This window comes from Camelus bactrianus, chromosome 2 (assembly GCF_048773025.1).
Source record: "Camelus bactrianus isolate YW-2024 breed Bactrian camel chromosome 2, ASM4877302v1, whole genome shotgun sequence".
NCBI classification, from domain to species: Eukaryota; Metazoa; Chordata; class Mammalia; order Artiodactyla; family Camelidae; genus Camelus; species Camelus bactrianus.
The window spans coordinates 62,332,143-62,351,084 of NC_133540.1; the positions used below are offsets into that span (position 1 = coordinate 62,332,143).

The 18,942-nt window shown below is 39.3% G+C and overlaps 1 protein-coding gene across 4 annotated transcripts in view; it reads right to left on the bottom strand.

Moving 5' to 3' along the window:
* TET2 (tet methylcytosine dioxygenase 2) overlaps positions 1-18,942 on the bottom strand; it is a 123,758-nt gene that overhangs the window by 31,143 nt on the left and 73,673 nt on the right. For all 4 annotated transcript variants that reach the window (XM_045515758.2, XM_010953619.3, XM_045515757.2 and 1 more), the window contains exons 3-6: positions 12,278-15,729; positions 10,552-10,642; positions 9,063-9,156; positions 8,207-8,415 (exon numbers count right to left, since the gene is read on the bottom strand). In XM_045515758.2, coding sequence (XP_045371714.2) covers positions 8,207-8,415; positions 9,063-9,156; positions 10,552-10,642; positions 12,278-15,683 — 3,800 coding nt within the window. In that variant the 5' untranslated portion in view covers positions 15,684-15,729. The remainder of the gene's footprint in view (positions 1-8,206; positions 8,416-9,062; positions 9,157-10,551; positions 10,643-12,277; positions 15,730-18,942) is intronic.

An 18,942-nucleotide genomic window follows, 5' to 3' on the forward strand; every position in this document is an offset into this window, starting at 1 on the left:
TAGGGCCACGAGCTTGTCTCTCCTTGCAACTACAACAAAACCACAACTGACTGCTGAACAACCATCAGAAAAAAGACTGGAACCTAGCAAAAACAGATCTTCAACTGGAAACAATGAGGGAACCACAGCAGGACGGTAGGAGGGGCGTGCTCGCAATACAATTGGGCCCCATACCCCTCAGGCGGGCGACTCACAAGCTGAAGAATAATTAAGTGAGAGGAGTGAGAGCTCTGAGCCCCATGTCAGCCTCCCCAGCCCAGGGATCCAGCATTGGGAGGAGGAGACCCCCAAGACACCTGGTTTTGAAGGTCAGCGAGGCTGAACTCCAGGAGCCCCACAGGACGACGGGAAACAGATTTCTTTCTCTTGTGAAGCACACGTAGAATCTTGCTCATGCCGGGTCCAAGGGCAGAGGCAGTGGTCTCATAGGAACCTGGGCCATACCTGCCTGCTGGTTTTGGAAGGTACCCAGGAGAGGTAGGGGGCGGCTATGGTTCACCCTGGGGACATAAAAGCTGGTGGCTGGCATTTGGGGAGTGTTTATCTACATAAGCTTTCCTGGAGGCTGACATCTTGCTTAGGTCATTAGCCCCCAAGCCCCACCCAACAGCCTGTAGGCCTAAGGGCTAGGAAGCCTCAGGCCAAACAAAACACTGGGTGGGAATGCAGACCTACCCATTAGCAGACTTCCTCACACTTCCTGTTCCTCTAGACAGGGCCCTGCCCACCAGAGGACCAGGATGAAGCTCCACTCAGCAGTAGGAGGGAAAGGCTCCTCCTGCCAGGAAACTTGCAAAAGCCTCTAGTCCAGCCTCATCCACCAGGGGGCAGATGCCAGAAGTAAGAAAACAATAATCCCAAATCCTGTGGAAGGAATCCACAAATGCAAGCCAGACTCTACCCCAGGACAGCTGGACCCTGGCCCTTGGGTGCCAAGAGAGGCGTGTACTGCTGGGACACATACGACTACACCCACAGAGGGCCACTTCTCCGAGGTTGAGAAACATAGCTAACCTACCTAAAATTACAAATAGAAAGACAGATAATATGAGGTAGCAGAGGAGTATCTTCCAGGCCAAGGCACAAGATAATTCAGAAGAAACAAGTAGTGAGGAGATAGACAATCTATCCAAGAAAAAATTTAGTGTAATGATGAAGATGTTCAGAGAACTCAGAAGGAGTACAGATGCAGAGGGGGAGTTTTAAGCAAAGAGTTGGAAAATATAAAGAATACCCAGAGTTGAAGAATAAAATTACTGAAATGAATAATACTAGAAGGAACCAAGAATAGGGCAAATGAGGCAGACGAATGGATTAGTGAGCTAGAGGACAGATTAGTGGAAATCACTACTGCAAAACAGAAAAAAGAATGAAAAGAAATGAGGATAATTTAAGAGAACTCTGGGACAACATTAAGTGCACTAATATTCACATTATAGGGGTCCCAGAAAGTGAATAGAGAAAGGACCTGAGAAAATATTTGAAGAGAAAATAACTGAAAACTTCCCTAGCTTGGGAATGGAAACAGTCATCCAAGTCCAGGAAACACAGAGATCAAACCAAAGAGGAACACACCAAGGCACATAGTCATCAAATTGACAAAAAATTAAGGATAAGGAGAAAATACTAAAATCAGCAAGAGAAAAGCAACAAATAACACACAAACGAACTCCCATAAGGTTATCAGCTGATTTTTCAGCAGAAATTCTACAGGCCAGAAGGGAGTGGCATGATATATTTGAAGTTATGAAAGGGAAAAATTTACAACCAAGAATACTTCATCAAGGGTCTCATTCATATTTGATGGAGAAATTAAAAGCTTCACAAATAAACAAAAGCTAAAAGAATTCACCACCACCAAACCAGCTTTACAACAAATGTTAAAGGAACTTCTCTAGTCATCAAACCACAAGAAAAGAGATACATGTACCCCAATGTTCACAGCAGAACTATTGACAAAAACTAAGACATGGAAACAACCTAAATGTCCATTGACAGATGACTGGATAAAGAAGTTGTACATCATACACACAATGGAATACTACTCAGCCATAAAGAATAAAATCATGCCATTTGCAGCAACATGGATGGACCTGGAGATCATCATACTAAGTAAGCCAGAAAGAGAAAAATACCATATGATATCACTTATATATGGAATCTGAAATAAAGAAAAAGAAAAAAGGGGACACGACCTTATTTACAAAACAGACTGATTCACAGACATAGAAAACAAACTTATGGTTACAAGGTGAGGGCAACAGGGTGGGGAGGGATAAATTGGGAGTTCAGAATTTGTAGATACTAACTACTATATATAAAATAGATAAGCAACAAGGACCTACTGTACAGCACAGGGAACTATATTCAATATCTTGTAGTAACATCCAATGAGGAAGAATATGAAAAGGAATGTATATAAGTGAATCACTCTGCTATACACCAGAAATGAACATATTATAAATCAACTATACTTCAATTAAATAACCATTAAAAGATGAAAATAAAAACCAGTGCCAAATTTGAGATAAATGATAAGGACCTTTTAAATAAAACCTAGTCATGGTGACATTGTCTGTTATAGATACACACTGAAGTGAACACAGGGGAGATGATACAGTATCTGTGTTTTGCTTTAAAACATTGGTGGGAGTAGGAAGTAGGGGTGGGGGAATATATGGAATAGTACTGATAAGAGGTTGATAAATAGTGAAGCTGCATGATGGGTCCATGGAGATTCATTATTCTGCACTCCTCCATTTATGTATTTGAAAAATTTTTATAATATAAAGTTTCTTTAAAAGTTTAGTATTAACCAAGCAGCCAAGATGGAGTAGAAGGATGCTCTTAGGTCACCCTCTCCCACGAATACACCAAGAGAGACATCCACAGACCCACTCATTCACTCAGAACACCTGCTGAACTTTGACAGAACATTGTGTTCTTTAAAAAACAAAATTCCTCACAAATTTGGTGGGAGGAAAAAAAAAAAAAAGAAGAAAATGGAAATTAGTGCAGGACCTGTCTCGCAGGGAGGAGCGGCAAAGAAAGAGTAGCGCTCTTACACTGGGACTCCCCCTCTCCAACGGAAAGGTCAGCAGGGACGGAGAGGGAACCTCCGAGGCTCGGATCTGTGCATAGCAGTCTTTGGCCAACAGAACTAAATGAGATTCATACAAAGAAGAACTCATACCAGTCCTTCTCAAACTCTTCCAATAGACTGAAAAGGAAGGAGTACTCCCAAACTCATTCTTTGAGGCCACCAACACTCTGATACCAAAACCAGACAAAAACACTACCAAAAAAGAAAATTACAGGCCAATATCACTGATGAACATAGATGCAAAAATCCTCAACAAAATATTAGCAAACAAACCAACAGCACATAAAAAAGATCATACACCATTCATCCTAGGAACACAAGGAGGGTTCAACATATGCAAATCAATCGATGTGATACACCACCTAAAGAAAGGACAAAAATCACATGATCATCTTAACAGAGGTAGAAAAAGCACTTGATAAAATTCAACACCCATTTATGATAAAAACTCTTAAGTGGGTATAGAGGGAACATATCTCAACATTATAAAAGCTATTTATGATAAGCCCACAGCCAGTATAATACTCAACGGTGAAAAACTGAAAGCCTTCCCACTGAAATCTGGAACAAGACAAGGATGCCCACTCTCACCACTTCTATTCAACATAGTCTTGGAAGTCCTGGCTATAGCAATCAGGCAAGAAAGAGATAAAAGGGATCCAAATTGGAAGAGAAGCGGTAAAATTGTCACTATATGTGGGTGATATGATACTATAGAAAAACCTAAAAGCTCGACACAAAAACTACTAGAGCTGATAAAAGAATTTAGCAAGGTAGCAGCATACAAGATTAACATACAGAAATCAGTGGCATTTCTTTACACTGACAATGAATTAGCAGGAAAAGAAAGTAAAGAAACAATTTTGTTTAAAATTGCATCCAAAAGAATAAAATACTTAGGAATCTGATCAAGGAGGTGAAAGACTTATACATGGAGAACTACAAAACACTGATTAAGGAAATTAAAGATGACTTAAAAAAATGGAAAGATATCCCATGCTCTTGGATTGGAAGAATCAATATTGTTAAAATGGCCATATTGCCCAAGGCAATCTACAGATTTAATGCAATCCCTATCAAATTACCAAGGACATATTTCACAACTAGAACAAATAATCTTAATATTTATATGGAATCCCAAAAGACCTAGAATTGCTAAAGCAATACTGAAGAAAAAGAATGAAGCTGGAGGAATAACCCTCCCAGACTTCAGAAAATAGTACAGAGCTACAGTAATCAAAACATCATGGTATTGGCATAAAAACAGATATATGACTCAATGGAACAGATAGAGAGCCCAGAAATAAACCCACAGACCTATGGTCAATTTATCTTTGACAAAGGAGGCAAGAATGTAAATGGAGAAAAGACTCTCTTCAGCAAGTAGTGTGGGAAAACTGGACAGCAGCATGTAAATCAATGAAGTTAGAACATTCTCTTACATCATACACAAAAATAAACTCCAAATGGCTTAAAGACTTAAATATAAGACAAGACACGATAAATCGCCTAGAAGAAAACAGGCAAAACATTCTCTGACATAAATCTTAGCAATGTTCTCCTAGGGCAATCTGCCCAGGCAATAGAAATAAAAGCAAAAATAAACAAATGGGACCTAATTAAATTTACAAGCTTTTGCACAGCAAAGGAAACCATAAGCAAAACAAAATGACAACCTATGGAATGGGAGAAAATACTTGCAAATGATGCAACTGACAAAGGCTTAATTTCCAGAATATATAAACAGCTCATACAACTTAAGAAAAAACAACCCAATCTAAAAATGGGCAGAAGACCTAAACAAGCAATTGTCCAATGAAGACATATGAATGACCAATAGGCACATGAAAAAATGCTCTATATCACTAATTATCAGAGAAATGCAAATCAAAACTATAATGAGGTATTCAAAAGTCCATGAATGATAAATGCTGGAGAGGGTGTGAAGAAAACAGAACCCTCCTACACTGCTGGTAGGAATGTTGTTTGGTGCAGCCATTATAGAAAACGTTATGGGGAGTCCTCAAAAAAACTAAAAACAAACTTTACATAAGATCCAGCAATCCCACTTCTAGGTATATATCCAGAGAGAACTCTAACTTGAATAGATACACCCCAGTGTTCATAGCAGCACTGTATACAATAGCCAAGACATGGAAGCAACCTAAATGTCCATTGACAGATGACTGGATAAAGAAGCTGTGGTATATTTATACAATGGACTACTACTCAGCCATAAAAAGAATAAAATAAAGCCATCTGTAGCAACATGGATGTTCCTGGAGAATGCCATTCTAAGTGAAGTAAGCCAGAAAGAGAAAGAAAAATACCATATGATATCACTCATATGTGGAATCCAAAAAAAAATTTTTAAAAATTTAAAAAAGGACACTTATGAACTCATCTACAAAACAGAAACAGACTTGCAGACATAGTAAACAATCTTATGGTTACTGGGGAAAGTGGGTAGGAAGGGATAAATTTGGGAGTTTGAGATTGCAAATGTTAGCCACTATATATAAAAATAGATTAAAAAAAGTTTCTTCTGTACAGCACAGGGAACTATATTCAATACCTTATAATAACTTCTAATGAAAAATATGAAAATGTGTATGTATATGCACGACTGGGACATTGTGCTGCACACCAGAAACTGACACATTGTAACTGACTGTACTTCAATTTTTAAAAATTAAAAGTATTTAAAAAAATGCTTAGTATTACCTAGCATTGCAGAGGCATTTCTGGCTTTGACTCTATATAACGACAAATACACTCCCACAACTCTTATTTGCCAAATAAATATTGGTTAGCCTTAGTCATCAAATGGAAATCTCAAAGGGAAATCTTTAACAGAGAAACAGCTGGCGTGGCTCAAAGAAAATGTAAAAATCCATTTTTGACCTTCCCACTGAAAGATGCTCTCAAGAGTTCTTTTCTGGACTCCCAGTCGGTGGTTATGGCACATGTGGGCACAGGGATTTATAACTCAGTGATAAGCATCACACAGCGTTAAACATTAAACTGAGTCAGCAGCCCCAGTTTGAGATTATCTTCCATTCTTGGCAAAAAATCATAGTTTTGACTTTTGTCAGACATAAAATTTATTTTATGGTGTAGAAGAAACTTCAAAAGCTATATCTGAGTCAAGTCTCTATGCCATTGGTGAAGTGTCTATTTGAACCATGTATCAAGTATATTTTTTGTTTTGTTTTATTTTTGGAGGATTGCTCTAAGTATGAGTAGCCCAAAATTAAAACTTCATCTAACAACTACTCATCTTTATCTTGAAATTCTAGACAAAGTTAAGGAAACGTATAAAGATTGGCCTTTAAAATGCTTTTTTAAAGCACGTCTTTTAATAGCTTTGTACTTGCCTCCTATTTAGACCAGTTAAACAAATTAGAATTTTTCGTAGACTTTAGCTCAGTCATTGTTCGTGGTTTTCAAATACAAAATAACATAATTTAGGAAAGTTCTTAACATGGAATCCGACGTAGAGAAAGAAATTCTGTTTCAGACAACGGCATTTCTAGGAATCAAAAGGTTTCAAGGGAAAAACATCAGAGATGTACGTAATAGTAAAAATTAAATCAATCACAAAGAATGTGAAATAGACTATGCACAAAACTTCAAGAAATTTAAATAAAACAACAACTGTCATTTTCACAAGAAGTTCTTCAGTGGTTTACAAGTTCCAGCCATCAAGTCTAAGAGGAAGTCTGCTTTACAAAAACAAGGCAGTGTCACTGAATTCCTGAGAAAAACGCTATCACCAACATCAGCTCAAGGTGCCTTAACTTTGATTTTCTTTCTGATTAAAGGCATCCAAATACATTTTTAAAAGAAGAAACAAGGAAAATTAGGGTAAACTGAATCCCCCAACATACCATTTGTGAAAGTGGATTTACGGCTATGAGTACACATCATGAAATCTGGGGACCCTAACTATCACAGAAAGCCAAGTCACACTTTCATGTAGGAAAAGTAACTTCCCTAAATTGATGATTTGTAGTTGACTTGCAACTCCCCACCCCTACCCACTGATGACCCAGAGGGAGAACCTATGTTAATACGTAGCAAAACCACACTGGTTAGAGTAATTGTCAGAAAAGAACAAATTTGGTTAGCCAGGGGTTGTTGCAATCAGCAGCATAACTCTATAAGCTCAGTGAACTATTTTGTATTTGGTGGATGCAGAAGAAAGGAGACTAAAGGAAGAAGCGCGAAATTATTTTACTACCCACTGTGAGTAAAATAGCTACGTAGGATTTCAGTGCAGCACTGTGAATTTTCCTCTGTTCTTTTAATGATTATAGGAATAGCACAGCAGAAGAAGAATAAAAAATTAAGCTTTATCTAAGTGAAGATTTAAACTTCCTACAAGTGGATGAGGGTAAAAAACAAAAAACACAGACAAAACAAACACAGCACTTGGTTGCACTAAATATATTCAGCTGCATACCCTTGCTCTCCTATTCCAAACTGTTATATTCCTGGGAAATAATGCCTATCCACAGCCACTAATTTCTTGATTATTTACTAGCAGTAAAAATGGAAGCAATTTTGATTATTATTATGGAAATAATTAACAAGATTGAAATGAAGTCAAAATCAGTCTGTTTCTTGTAGAACTTCTACAAGCCTTGTATTTTTACGTTCGCTACATATATAGTAAGGTCTTTGACCTGGGAATCCTCAAGTTTCTCACCAAACTTACCTTCTTTTTCAGATACTGCAACACAGAAGTCATGTCAATACTTACTAACGTGGTGGCTAGGCACACAACACAGTTGACACTTGTAGCAAAGGGACATTCGAATATTTTCAAGTTTATGAGTTTCTGGGTACAGACACTCAGACTTTGCAGCAAACAGCTTCTAGCTAATGGCTACACTGTCTGAAGGTACACAGTATGAGTAAATGAAATGGCCTCAAATTTTCCAAGTTAGCAAACACAAGTTCCTACTGCATGACTGTGAAGCAGGCATTTGGATCTCTATTTTGTAAATGTAAAACTGCAGGTTCAACTCTCCACCCTCAAACCAACAAATACGCTTTCCTCGCAGTGGAAAGAGAGGGGGAAGCCCCGGCTTCACTTACTCCTCATTCAGGGCACACCGACGGTTGGTGAGCGTGCCGTATTTCCTCAGCGTCTCGGTGAGCTCGGAGTAGAGTTTGTCAGCCAGAGAGAGTGGGATTCCTTCCCACACCAGGATGAGAATCACGATCACCGCAGCCTCACAGGTGTGGCCAGCTCGCTCCCGCACCAGACACAGTAGCTTCTCCTCGCTGCAGCTTCTGCGGACCACCTGCTCGGGTCACCATTCCACCCCAACACCCCCCACCCCAACCAAAACAAAACAAGGGTCACTTGCAGCCGATGAGAGCATTGATTGATGTCTGTACTTCTTCTCACTTCTGGGTCACAATTAGGGCGACCTTTACCAGCACCTGCAACTTGCCCTTTGCTGCCCTTCTACAGACTGGGGGCTCCCCCTGGGGTCAGAACCGGGAGGGATGCGAAAGCACTCAGTGTGGATGAGACTCTACCCAGTGCAATGGGGGCAATGCTCCCTGCCTTAAAGCCAGAGCTAGATGGAAGACAGGCAGGTCTTTTCCATAAAGTTTAAGGTCTTCATAAATGACAGTATAAAGATTAACTGCAGGTGTTTAAAAGATTAGGGACCTCTTCCTCACATGCCGTGAGAATTATACTTTTAGCAGGCACTTGAATGGACCTCCTCCTCACCATTAAATTCTTTCAATTAAATACAGTTTGCACATGATTTTTAAAACAAATCTGCTTTTCTTAAGAGATAACACATGATAAATATAAGCAATATTCCTTTAAACTAGCATAAATAACTCTCTGATCTGGGTAACCCCACTCTCAGGGTTAGATTAAGAATTAAAATGCCCAAGACTGAAGACCAAAGGCTTGTCAATCCACACTTACCCATTTAGCAATAGGACATCCCTGAGAACTTTTGCCTTCTTTACCAGTATAGATGACTCTTTCAATCCTAATAGCTTTACCCTTCTGTCCAAACCTTAAAGAAATCCACAGAAACACACACACACACAAAATTAGCAAATGAATCTAAGGCAACCAAAATATTGAACATTTGAATATCATTTTATTCTATGACCACATCCTGAGAAATGAATAGTTTTATTTTTTTAAAAAAATAGATCTAAGCCAAGCAAACTGGATAATAAACTTTAAGCCTTGTATTTCTTCAGTATCAAAATATACTGATAATTTTAATGAGCTAGGAAAGCTGATTTTTATACATAATTTCATAAAGCACAAAACTTTTTAAAGTTTGTTAAATTCAGTCTTCTAAGATATATATTATTTGATTTGTCCTTTACTAAATTTAGCTGTTTTAAAACTTGGGGAATCATAATTGATTTTAGTTAACACTGTTCGTCTAAGAACCTCTCACATTTTTTTTTTAAAGGCTGGCAAATAACTGGTATCCAGCAATTTTGAAAATATAGGATAATTCTAGAAATAGATTATATTTTCCCTTATGGCCAAGGCACTACTTACTGTTTGCTAATAAAAAAAGGCACTTAGGGAAATTCACTATTTCTGCCAGGCTACTAGATGATTATTCAGTGAATTTCTGTGTGCTAATTTAGAAATGAATAATTTGGAAATGGGGCAAGAATGATATAGAATATGTCCCTGCTGCCCAGAATGTCTCCTAATGTATTTTAATGATAACACTGCCTACCTCTCAAAGAAAAGGCCCCCTAACGTAGTAACAGCTTGGAGCTGTGGGTCCCTATATGAAAGTCTCTCTCTGTATTGATTATCTCACTCATAAGAGTCTTCTACATGCAGGAGAAACTGTGTAGGTTCGGGTAAATACTTGCATACCTGTGATTGACAGTAAGGAAAAAAATGCAGCTATAAATGGAATTGGTCTCTATTTCTATTCAGTATATCACTCTTGCCCTCTGCTCACACTCATGGCCAACCTCCTCAGAGATAACTACTCATTTACAACGTAGTTACAATTCACCTACTGTAGGTGAGTGTAACTCAGTGGTTCCCGTCTTAGACGACCTTTCCCCGCTTTACTTTTGGACACTTTGTCATCAGATGGGGAAGCCAGAGTAGGGCTTCTCTTTGCAGCCTGCGCCAGCACCCTTGTGCCTGGCAGGCTGGCTGGCTGGTTCTTGTTTGTGCCTGGGTTTTCTGGCATCCATCTCAGAGTGGGCAGCCTGTGCCAGCTCGCAGACTATTAGTCCTGTCAAATATTGTGACTCTCTGGTGAATTGCAGTGTGTAGTGTTGGCAACCCTGGAATAGCTAAGCCTCCTAATAATTACTCAATTTACAATTGTTTACTGCTTTGTATGTGAAAGCTGGAAAAATTCTGACATATACAAAAGGATAAACGTTAATCTGCCCTGTGCCTTTGCGTTAATTACCTTTCTTCCATGATTTCTCTAATAGCTGCCACATTAGGACCTGCTCCTAGATGGGTATAAAAAGGACCTTCATCTTTTTCAATAATTTGCTCTGTTGAGATAATAGAAGATTATTATTTTAGACCTCAATTGTACTAAATATAAAGGCTACATCCACAAAGCTTATCCCCCAACTGCACATTAAGGGCCCTAAATGTGACTTTAAACATTTTGTTTTCTTTAAAATGAATGGACTAATCTATTAAAAAAATGTGCCAAATAATTAAGTATATGTACATGCTGCCTGTTGGATAAAAATATATTATATTCTATTTCAGATACGGGATAAAGAATTATTTTAAACCAAGTAAGTGGAACTAGACAGAAAAAAAACACTGAGGGAATTAAATATATTATATGTAATATCAACTATGATCCAGTTTTTTAAACTGAAAAAAATTATAGCTTACTAGAATGCCTGCCTGCTATTTGGATGTTAAAAGATTAAAAAGAAAATGTCCTGTCCTGTCTCACCCCAGGATACTGTTCAGTTTATTGTCAAGATATTTTTTTTCCCGCTTATTTCCCCACAACACTTAATTACTCTGTTTTGAAAGTAAGAACACTGAATCCAGACCCATATTTATATGTCCTTTAGAACAACTTACAATGAGAAGAAATACTGGAGAGAGGGTCAGAGAAAAGGAAGAAGCTCTTATAAACTATCAGAGATGACAGGTGGGAAACAAGGGTTAGGGTGACAGAAGGGAGTGAAGATGAGTGAAACTTACCTAATATTGTGTGTGGCACGTTAGCCCAGTGAGGCGACAGTATTAGCCACACACAAAGGGGCAGTACGGCCCCTCCCTCCATCCTTCTCTACAATGTGGGCTGTCCTGTTGTAAGAGGAATACCACGGAGTGTGTGGACCATCAGCCACATGAGTTTAACACTGGCTTTTACAAATGTCTTCTACTGTATCCAAGCTGAGTGGCTATAGTTAAGATCTTCTCATGTAGATCTCTGCCCATCAGCAAAAAGTTGCCCTATTCCAAAAGACCTAGCACGTATCTTGAATTTTAACAAAAAGGTGCTTGTTTAAAAAAAGAAAGGGAAATACCATATTTTCTATCAAAAAGAAGAAACTTATCAAAATAAATATAAATTACACAATATTTCAAGTGCATAAATGGAGAAAAGGCAAAACTTTGAGTATTCAGAACTTTAGCATTACAATTTCCCCTGACTCACCAAGACAGAAGATGATAACCTCCCCCTGTCTAGAAATTAATCTTCTAAAATGACTAATACATTCGACCTTGAATTAGAAAAAGTACTAAAAGCTCTCTTTTACATTTGTTTGCAGATGGCAGTTAGTTTTGTCATTTTAACAGATCTTTTTTACTGCCTGGCTGTCTCTCCAGGAGATGGTACACAAAGAGTTAAATAAATTGATTAGTCTAAAACAGATACCTTTATATTTTAAAGGATTTGAATGGAGAGGAAAAATGAGCATGTACAATTGTTTTAATTTTTTGGAAAAACTGAATGTAAGTGAAGTTCTCTCTAGCACAGCACAAGCATCGGTAACTCAAAGACAAGAAATGTAAGCTTTGGGTTTTTATGAGCCTTCACAAATTGCTGCCAGACTCAAGATTTTAAAAAAGAAAGAAAAATCCCATATCTGAAGATAAATTCCCTAATTCTGGATAAACACCATGTGTCTCAGTACATTTCTGGCACTTACCTACACATCTGCACGATGGGAAATCATACTGGGTCTTGACAGGTGTATCCAATAAATTTTTTATTGGAGTATCTAGTAATTTGGAAGGTGACTCTAAAAAATTATTGAGAACAGAACCAGCTGTTCTTTTGGTTGGTGTCTTTTCTGAAGACGGCGTTGCTTGCTGCTCTAAAGCTGGGGTGTGGCTCTCAAGTTCTGCAGCAGGGGTTTGTGTAGTTAAAACCGTGACTGGCCCGGACATTTCAACTTTTACTTGCTTCTGTGATTTGAGAGTAAGAGCCTTATGGTCAAATAATGATTTGACCTGAAATTGCTTCAGATGCTGCTCCATGGTCTCAAGGATGCTCTTTTGTTGCACATTATCGCAGCTCGGAGGTGGAATCTCTTGCTTTGGCATCTTTTTCCATGTTTTGTTTTCTGGCTGTGCTGACATAGGGCGCATACAGGCTTGGGGCTTGGACCCAGGTTCGACCTTAATTGGCCTGTGCATCTGATTGTGGCCAGACTCGGTTTGGAGTTGCTGTATTTGCTGCTGTTCTTGCTTCTGCAAGAGGTGCCACCTTAGAGCAGCGTGCTTTTGAATGTCCTTCTGGGGCGGGGTCTGAATGTGACTTCCCGCGTGATTGGGCACAGGGAACGCATTTGCTTGGGTTTGCATCAGGTACCTTTGCTGACCGAGTTGTGCAGCTTGTTGAGCAGACACATCTTGGTTTCTACTTTTGTATCCCTGTAGAACTGAAGCTTGCTGAGGTTTCTGTTCTTGTTCTTGAAAGCACCTGTGAAGAATGTCTTGCTTTGGGGTCACATTATTTGGAAAATACTGCATGTGATGCAAGTTTTGGGTCTTGTTTCCTGCAAAGAGTTCAGAATGTATAGCCTGTTCTTTATTCTCTGGAACGAGGTGTGTATTGTTCAAACAAGAAATCTGCACTTTGCTTGCATTTGATTTCAAGATCTGACCGTAGGGGGAATTTCTACTCTTCATATTCTGTACTTGCTCCAGTCCCATTTGGGTACTACGAGTCTGGAACTCATTTGATTTCGAATATTGATTTTCACCACGAAAGCAGTCTTCTACTTTAACCTGGCTGAAGAATGACCCTTCTCTTTGCTGATCACTGTTGCCTTGGGGATGTGAAAAAGTCTGGGGCATTTGTTCTTTATTCTTTATCTGTAATGTTTGCTGCTGTTGCTGGCTTTGAGAGAGGGGTGACTTCTGGGATGGTTGTGTTTGTGCTGCCTGCTTCTGAGGCTTATGCAGAAGGTGTGAGTTTGAGAATGGCTCAGTCTCTGAAGCCTGTTGATTTAAGTGTTGTTTTAATGTTGGGGCCATGAGTTCCTCACTTTGGAATTCTAGTCTTTGCTGAATATGAAATCTTGGGGCACACAGTGACTGCCTGTGAGATTCAGGTGAAGGGTCTGTTTTGGAGAAGTGCACCTGGAGTGAGGGTTTTTGGAAGTGGAGAGGCTGGTCCACTGTACCTTGAGACTGCCCTTGATTCATCTCAACTTGGTACCTTTGTGGCCTCTGCTCTGGTTGCATTATTTTCTGGATATAAGCCTGCCCTGGGAGGCCCCCAGGCATGTTGGAATTTCCAGTGTATTGTTTGGAGGTCATTTGATTGGAGGCGTTGGACTGATACTGAAGAATTGACCGCAGGGATGTCTCATTACATTTTGGATGGGACTCTGCTTGATGATAGCGAGGGACCTTCAATTCAATCCATCCCGGTTTCAGACAGGACTGTGTTGGGAGCACAGGGTCTCGTGTTTGTTCTTCACCTCGACCCTTGAGGATCTCTTGCTCTTTGTGTCCCGTCATCGGCTGGCAGTGGTCCTGTGGATCTCCTCTGCTACCAGGAACTGGTGGGTTATGCTTGAGATGTTCTGATACTTGTCTTGTTTTCTCAGAACATGATGCAACAGTCATTGTCCCTGGAGTCCGTATGTCATTCTTGTTAACACAATTATTCTGAGGCCTTTCTGGAAGCATCAGAGAGGAGCTGGATACATGTGTGGATGGAGTAGGACTCTGGGATGGTGGTGCCTCAGGCTGACCCTCTATTTTCACTGCCCTTAAAAGAGTTGTGTTACTTTGGTTGGGGTAGTGATGGTGTTCTTCCAAAACTCCATCATTCAGAGTGCTTTTTCCTTCTGAAGGAAGCTGAGGAAACTGTGGGAGAGGAGGAGGGGGAGAAAGAAGCAGTTGTGATGGTGGTGGTGTGGTAGTGGCAGAAAAGGAATCCTTAGTGAACACTGAGCTTTGCTTGAAGTAAGCACCATTTATTTCATTTTGCTTTAAATACCGTTCAGAGCTGCCACCAGGAGCCTGCACATTGCTGCTGGAACCTGAACAGAATTCTTCACCAGATGCTAGCTGTGTGGTTCCTGGGATGTTACCATTTTCTGCCGGAGCTGGGCAGATCTCAAAAACTGCATTTTGCTGTTCTGGTTTCTGAAAGGGACAGGTAGCCAGCATTGCAGCCGGTTTACTGGCACTGTCAGCATCACAGGCCTCGGTCACCACTGCGGCTGGCTCTGGAGGCAGCTCAGAGTTCGAGGTCTGTGGGAAATTGATCTGCCCTGAGGTATGCGATGGGTGAGTGATCTCACAGGACAACTCATTAGTAGCCTGACTGTTAATGGCATGTATGTGAGATGTGGTTTTCTGCACCGCAATGGAAACACAATCTGGATAATATTGAGACAGTGTTTTTTCCAGGAGTTCACCGTGTGTGTTTTCCATGGAAGAGGCAGAAACTGTAGCACCATTAGGCATTAGCACTGCCGTGTTTTTAAGAAGTAATACAATGTTCTTGTCGTGGTAGTTAACATCTCTCCCCTCCTGCTCACTCAGAACCTGAAGCTCTGGATTTTCAGACCCACTGCAGTTATGTGTTGGAAAACTGGTGAGACCTGTCACTTCATCTTCCTGGGCTACAGAGCTCACAGATTCTCTCTTCTCACTCACATCGGAGACGTTTGGTTGACTGCTGCCTTTGACTGGATTTCTTTCTTGGCTTTCCCCGAAGTTCGTTCTTTCTCCATTAGCCTTTTGGTCTTGTTTCAGTTTCTTGTTCTGATGGAGCCCAAAGAGAGACGGTTCACTCACTGTGCGTTTTATCCCTCCATTCTGCAAACACCTGGAATACCCTCTACCTTCTTGTACAAAGTCCGGACTCACACGACTGTTCTGGCTCCCCTTCATGTGGGGTATTCCATAGTAACTTTTGAAAGACCGCCACTTGGTGTCTCCGTTTACTTCTGAATAAGGTCTCTCAGTTAATGGGCTTCCATTCTGGAGCTTTATAGCCAGAGGTTCTGTCTGGCAAACAGGAGAAGGAGATGGTATCAGGAATGGACTTAGTCTGTTGCCCTCAACATGGTTGGTTCTGTCCTGTTCCATCAGGCTTGCTTCGGGGCCATCCACAAGGCTGCCCTCTGAATGAATCCTAAAAAGCATGGAAACAAAAACCAGAGTACATTGATATGTTTCTAACACTAATAATACACCTTAGAGAAGCATCGTGGCATGAACAATATTGGAGCTCCTAGACAGAGCAAACCGTGGTCCTTATTTCCATGTCTCAGAGTGACACAACCAGGAGCTACTCAGGAAATTACTCTTGTCTTCCCAGCAACTCTCAAATATTCATGGTCACAGAGAACAAAGACCAAAATCACCAGCTAAAGGGGGAACCTGATACTATATTAGTAAATAGTATCGACTTCCTTCCCAAATAATTCTTTGTCAAAATGCTAAGAACAATAAAGACTACCACCTTTCTTTCTTCTCTAGCACCTTACATATCCAATCACTTGCTAAGCTTGATCAATTCCATTTCCCATATAGTTCTTGACTTTTCTTCACTGCCACTTAGTAGCCAGATCTACATGATCTTGTTTCAGTATCTATTGCAACAGCTTTTTAAAGGGCTTCTCCCAAGCCCAGACCTGTCCTCTCCCCAGTCCTTCAAGGACCCTTCATACTGTTATCAAAGGGAATGTTCTAAAACGCAAATCTGATGTCATACCCTTCTTAACACCTTACTGACGCCATATTGCCTGCATCAGTAGTTCTCAAACTCTTTACCCAAACACACCTGAAAGACACGGCAAGCTCCCAGTAGTGCTGACATTCCAGAGGATGGGGAAGGGATGAAAGCGTGGTTCACAAAGTGCCCTTTCTGAGTGATTCTGTCCTCCTCTCCAGGCACTTCCTGCCCACTTCTTTTGAGAATTCCTGACTAATAATGAATGGTTTTTCACGTATAGGTTTCTATTTTTCTGTTCTCCTACTTCTTCTCACAGTTTATACTCCAATTATAACAACAGCTTATAAATTCTCAAGTGTGGTAAGCTGTGTCAGACCTCCACACTGTTGTTTTATCTGCCCAGAATGCCTTTTTGGTCTCCTTACTTGCTCAGTGACTCCTGTGTTCAGCTAAAACTGTCTCAGGCATCACCTCCCCTAGGATTCCTTCTTTGATTTTTCCAAGAGAATTAATCACTTCTATTCCTATGCTGCTTCTATATCTTGTATATGATCTGCAGCTCAACATATCACACTCAGTTATATTTTGTTTACTCTAACAGGACTGTGAACTCCTTAAAAATATCCTACTCTGTTTATTTCTGTACTTGGTATAGAGTGAGCATCCAGCTTCACTAGATTGATAAAAATTTGCTCATCTTGTGATCAGATCATTTCTTCTTCATTTATTCAAACATTTTTGAGACCAATACCAATGGAGACTTCAAAGCCCAAATGCTAGGGAAAGCAGGAAGAAATGGGCACTAAAACCCCAAAATAATGTATTATAGAAAATCAATTCTGCCCCATTTATGATACAACCATGCTTTATTTTCCCCGAGGTTTTCTCATTAAATTTATTCTAGGGTGTAAGTGGAAAAAAAAATCAAAATTATTTTCCCTTTGGACTATAAAAAAGCTCTATTAAAATAGCCATTGCTTACTAAGAAAAATGAAACAGAGGAGAAAATAAACATTGGGAAGCAACACTGAAGTTATCATTTGCAGATAATAAGACTGTATACTGGTCAACCAAGAGAATCAGCTGAAAAGTTGTTACAGTTGATGAGAATTCAGTAAAGTAGCTGAAGAAAAAAATCAATAGCCTTGGTATATAAAAGCAACAACCAGTCAGAAGCTCTGGTGGAATAAAATACTATAATAGAAAAAAATGTTTTTAAAACATTACGAATAAACTTAAAAAGAAATGTGAAAGACCTATTTGAATAAAACTCTAAAACAATACTGAGGGTTACACAAACATAAAAACAAAACAAGTGGAAAGGTATATGTTCCTGGGTAGCTGTCAAATTAATCTATTCATTTAATGTACTCTCATAAAGATACTAGCAGAATGTTCTGAGGAACTAAAGAAGCTGTCTCTAAAGTTCATGTGAAAAAATAAGCAAACTGGGTACCCAGGAATAATCTGGAAGAGAATCGTAATGTGGCCTGGGAAGGGCACTGACCAAATTAAAAGCTATTAAAAGGCAACAAAAGCTCTACTGTACTTAAAGCAGCTTGTACTTACACATCAACAGATAATACAGTATTTACAAGACCAATGGAATAGAATAGAATGTCCAGAAATAGATTTAAACATGCATAGAAATACGGTGCAAGGTAACAACGGCATTTCAAATAAATACATTAGAATGACTGGACAGTTTTCTGAGAAAAATAATAAAGTTGGACCTGTCCCTTATATCTGACACCAAAATGTATTCTAGATGGATTTAACATCTGAATGTGGAAAACAAAACCCTAAGAAAATTAAAAGCAACCTGAGAAAGCTTAAAAAATAATTATCTAATGACTGGGTAAGTTCTTTGTGACAAAAAAATCTAGAAGCCATAAAAGATGATAAAGTTCAGTAAAATTTATGCATGCGAAAATAAACCAATAAGCAAAGTTAGAAGTACATAAAATGTAATATATAGGACCCATACAAACTGACAGGATAAAGACCAACCACTGAAGAAAAAAATAATGAGCAAAGGATGTGGACAGTTCACAGAAAATGAAATGCAAATGGCTCTGAAATATTTTTAAGATGTCCATTATTACTTGTAAAAAGAAATGGAAATTAAAACTGCAACGAGATACAGTTCTTTCCCCAAATTGGCAAAGAAGAAAAATTTTGATAATACACTATGTTGGCAAGCATGTGGGGAAACAGACATGCTTTGCATGGTTCTCAGGAGTCAAAAGTAATACAAATACCATGGAGGACAATTTAGCAATATCGTAGAATTTCACAGAAACTTCTTTGATTCTTCAGTTTTAAGAACTTATTTTACAAATATGCCCATATATATGTGTTAAAGAATGTATGCACAATACTTTGCAATAGCAAAAGTTTGGAAACAACCTACATTTTCATATAAAGTATTTCCAGGTAATTAAATGAAGTCAAACAAGCTGCAGAACAGTATGTGTAAGGATGCCACAGCCTGTACATTTACCAAACTAAAGAAAAGCAGCTCTGGGAGAATATACACTGAAACTGGTGATAATACTTTGCCTCCAGGAGAAGGAGTGGAGAGGCTGGAAAACAGCACTGGGAGGAAGACTGCTTTTAAATGTGTCGTTTTGTAACTTTTAAGCATGTATATTAATTAATAAATAAAAC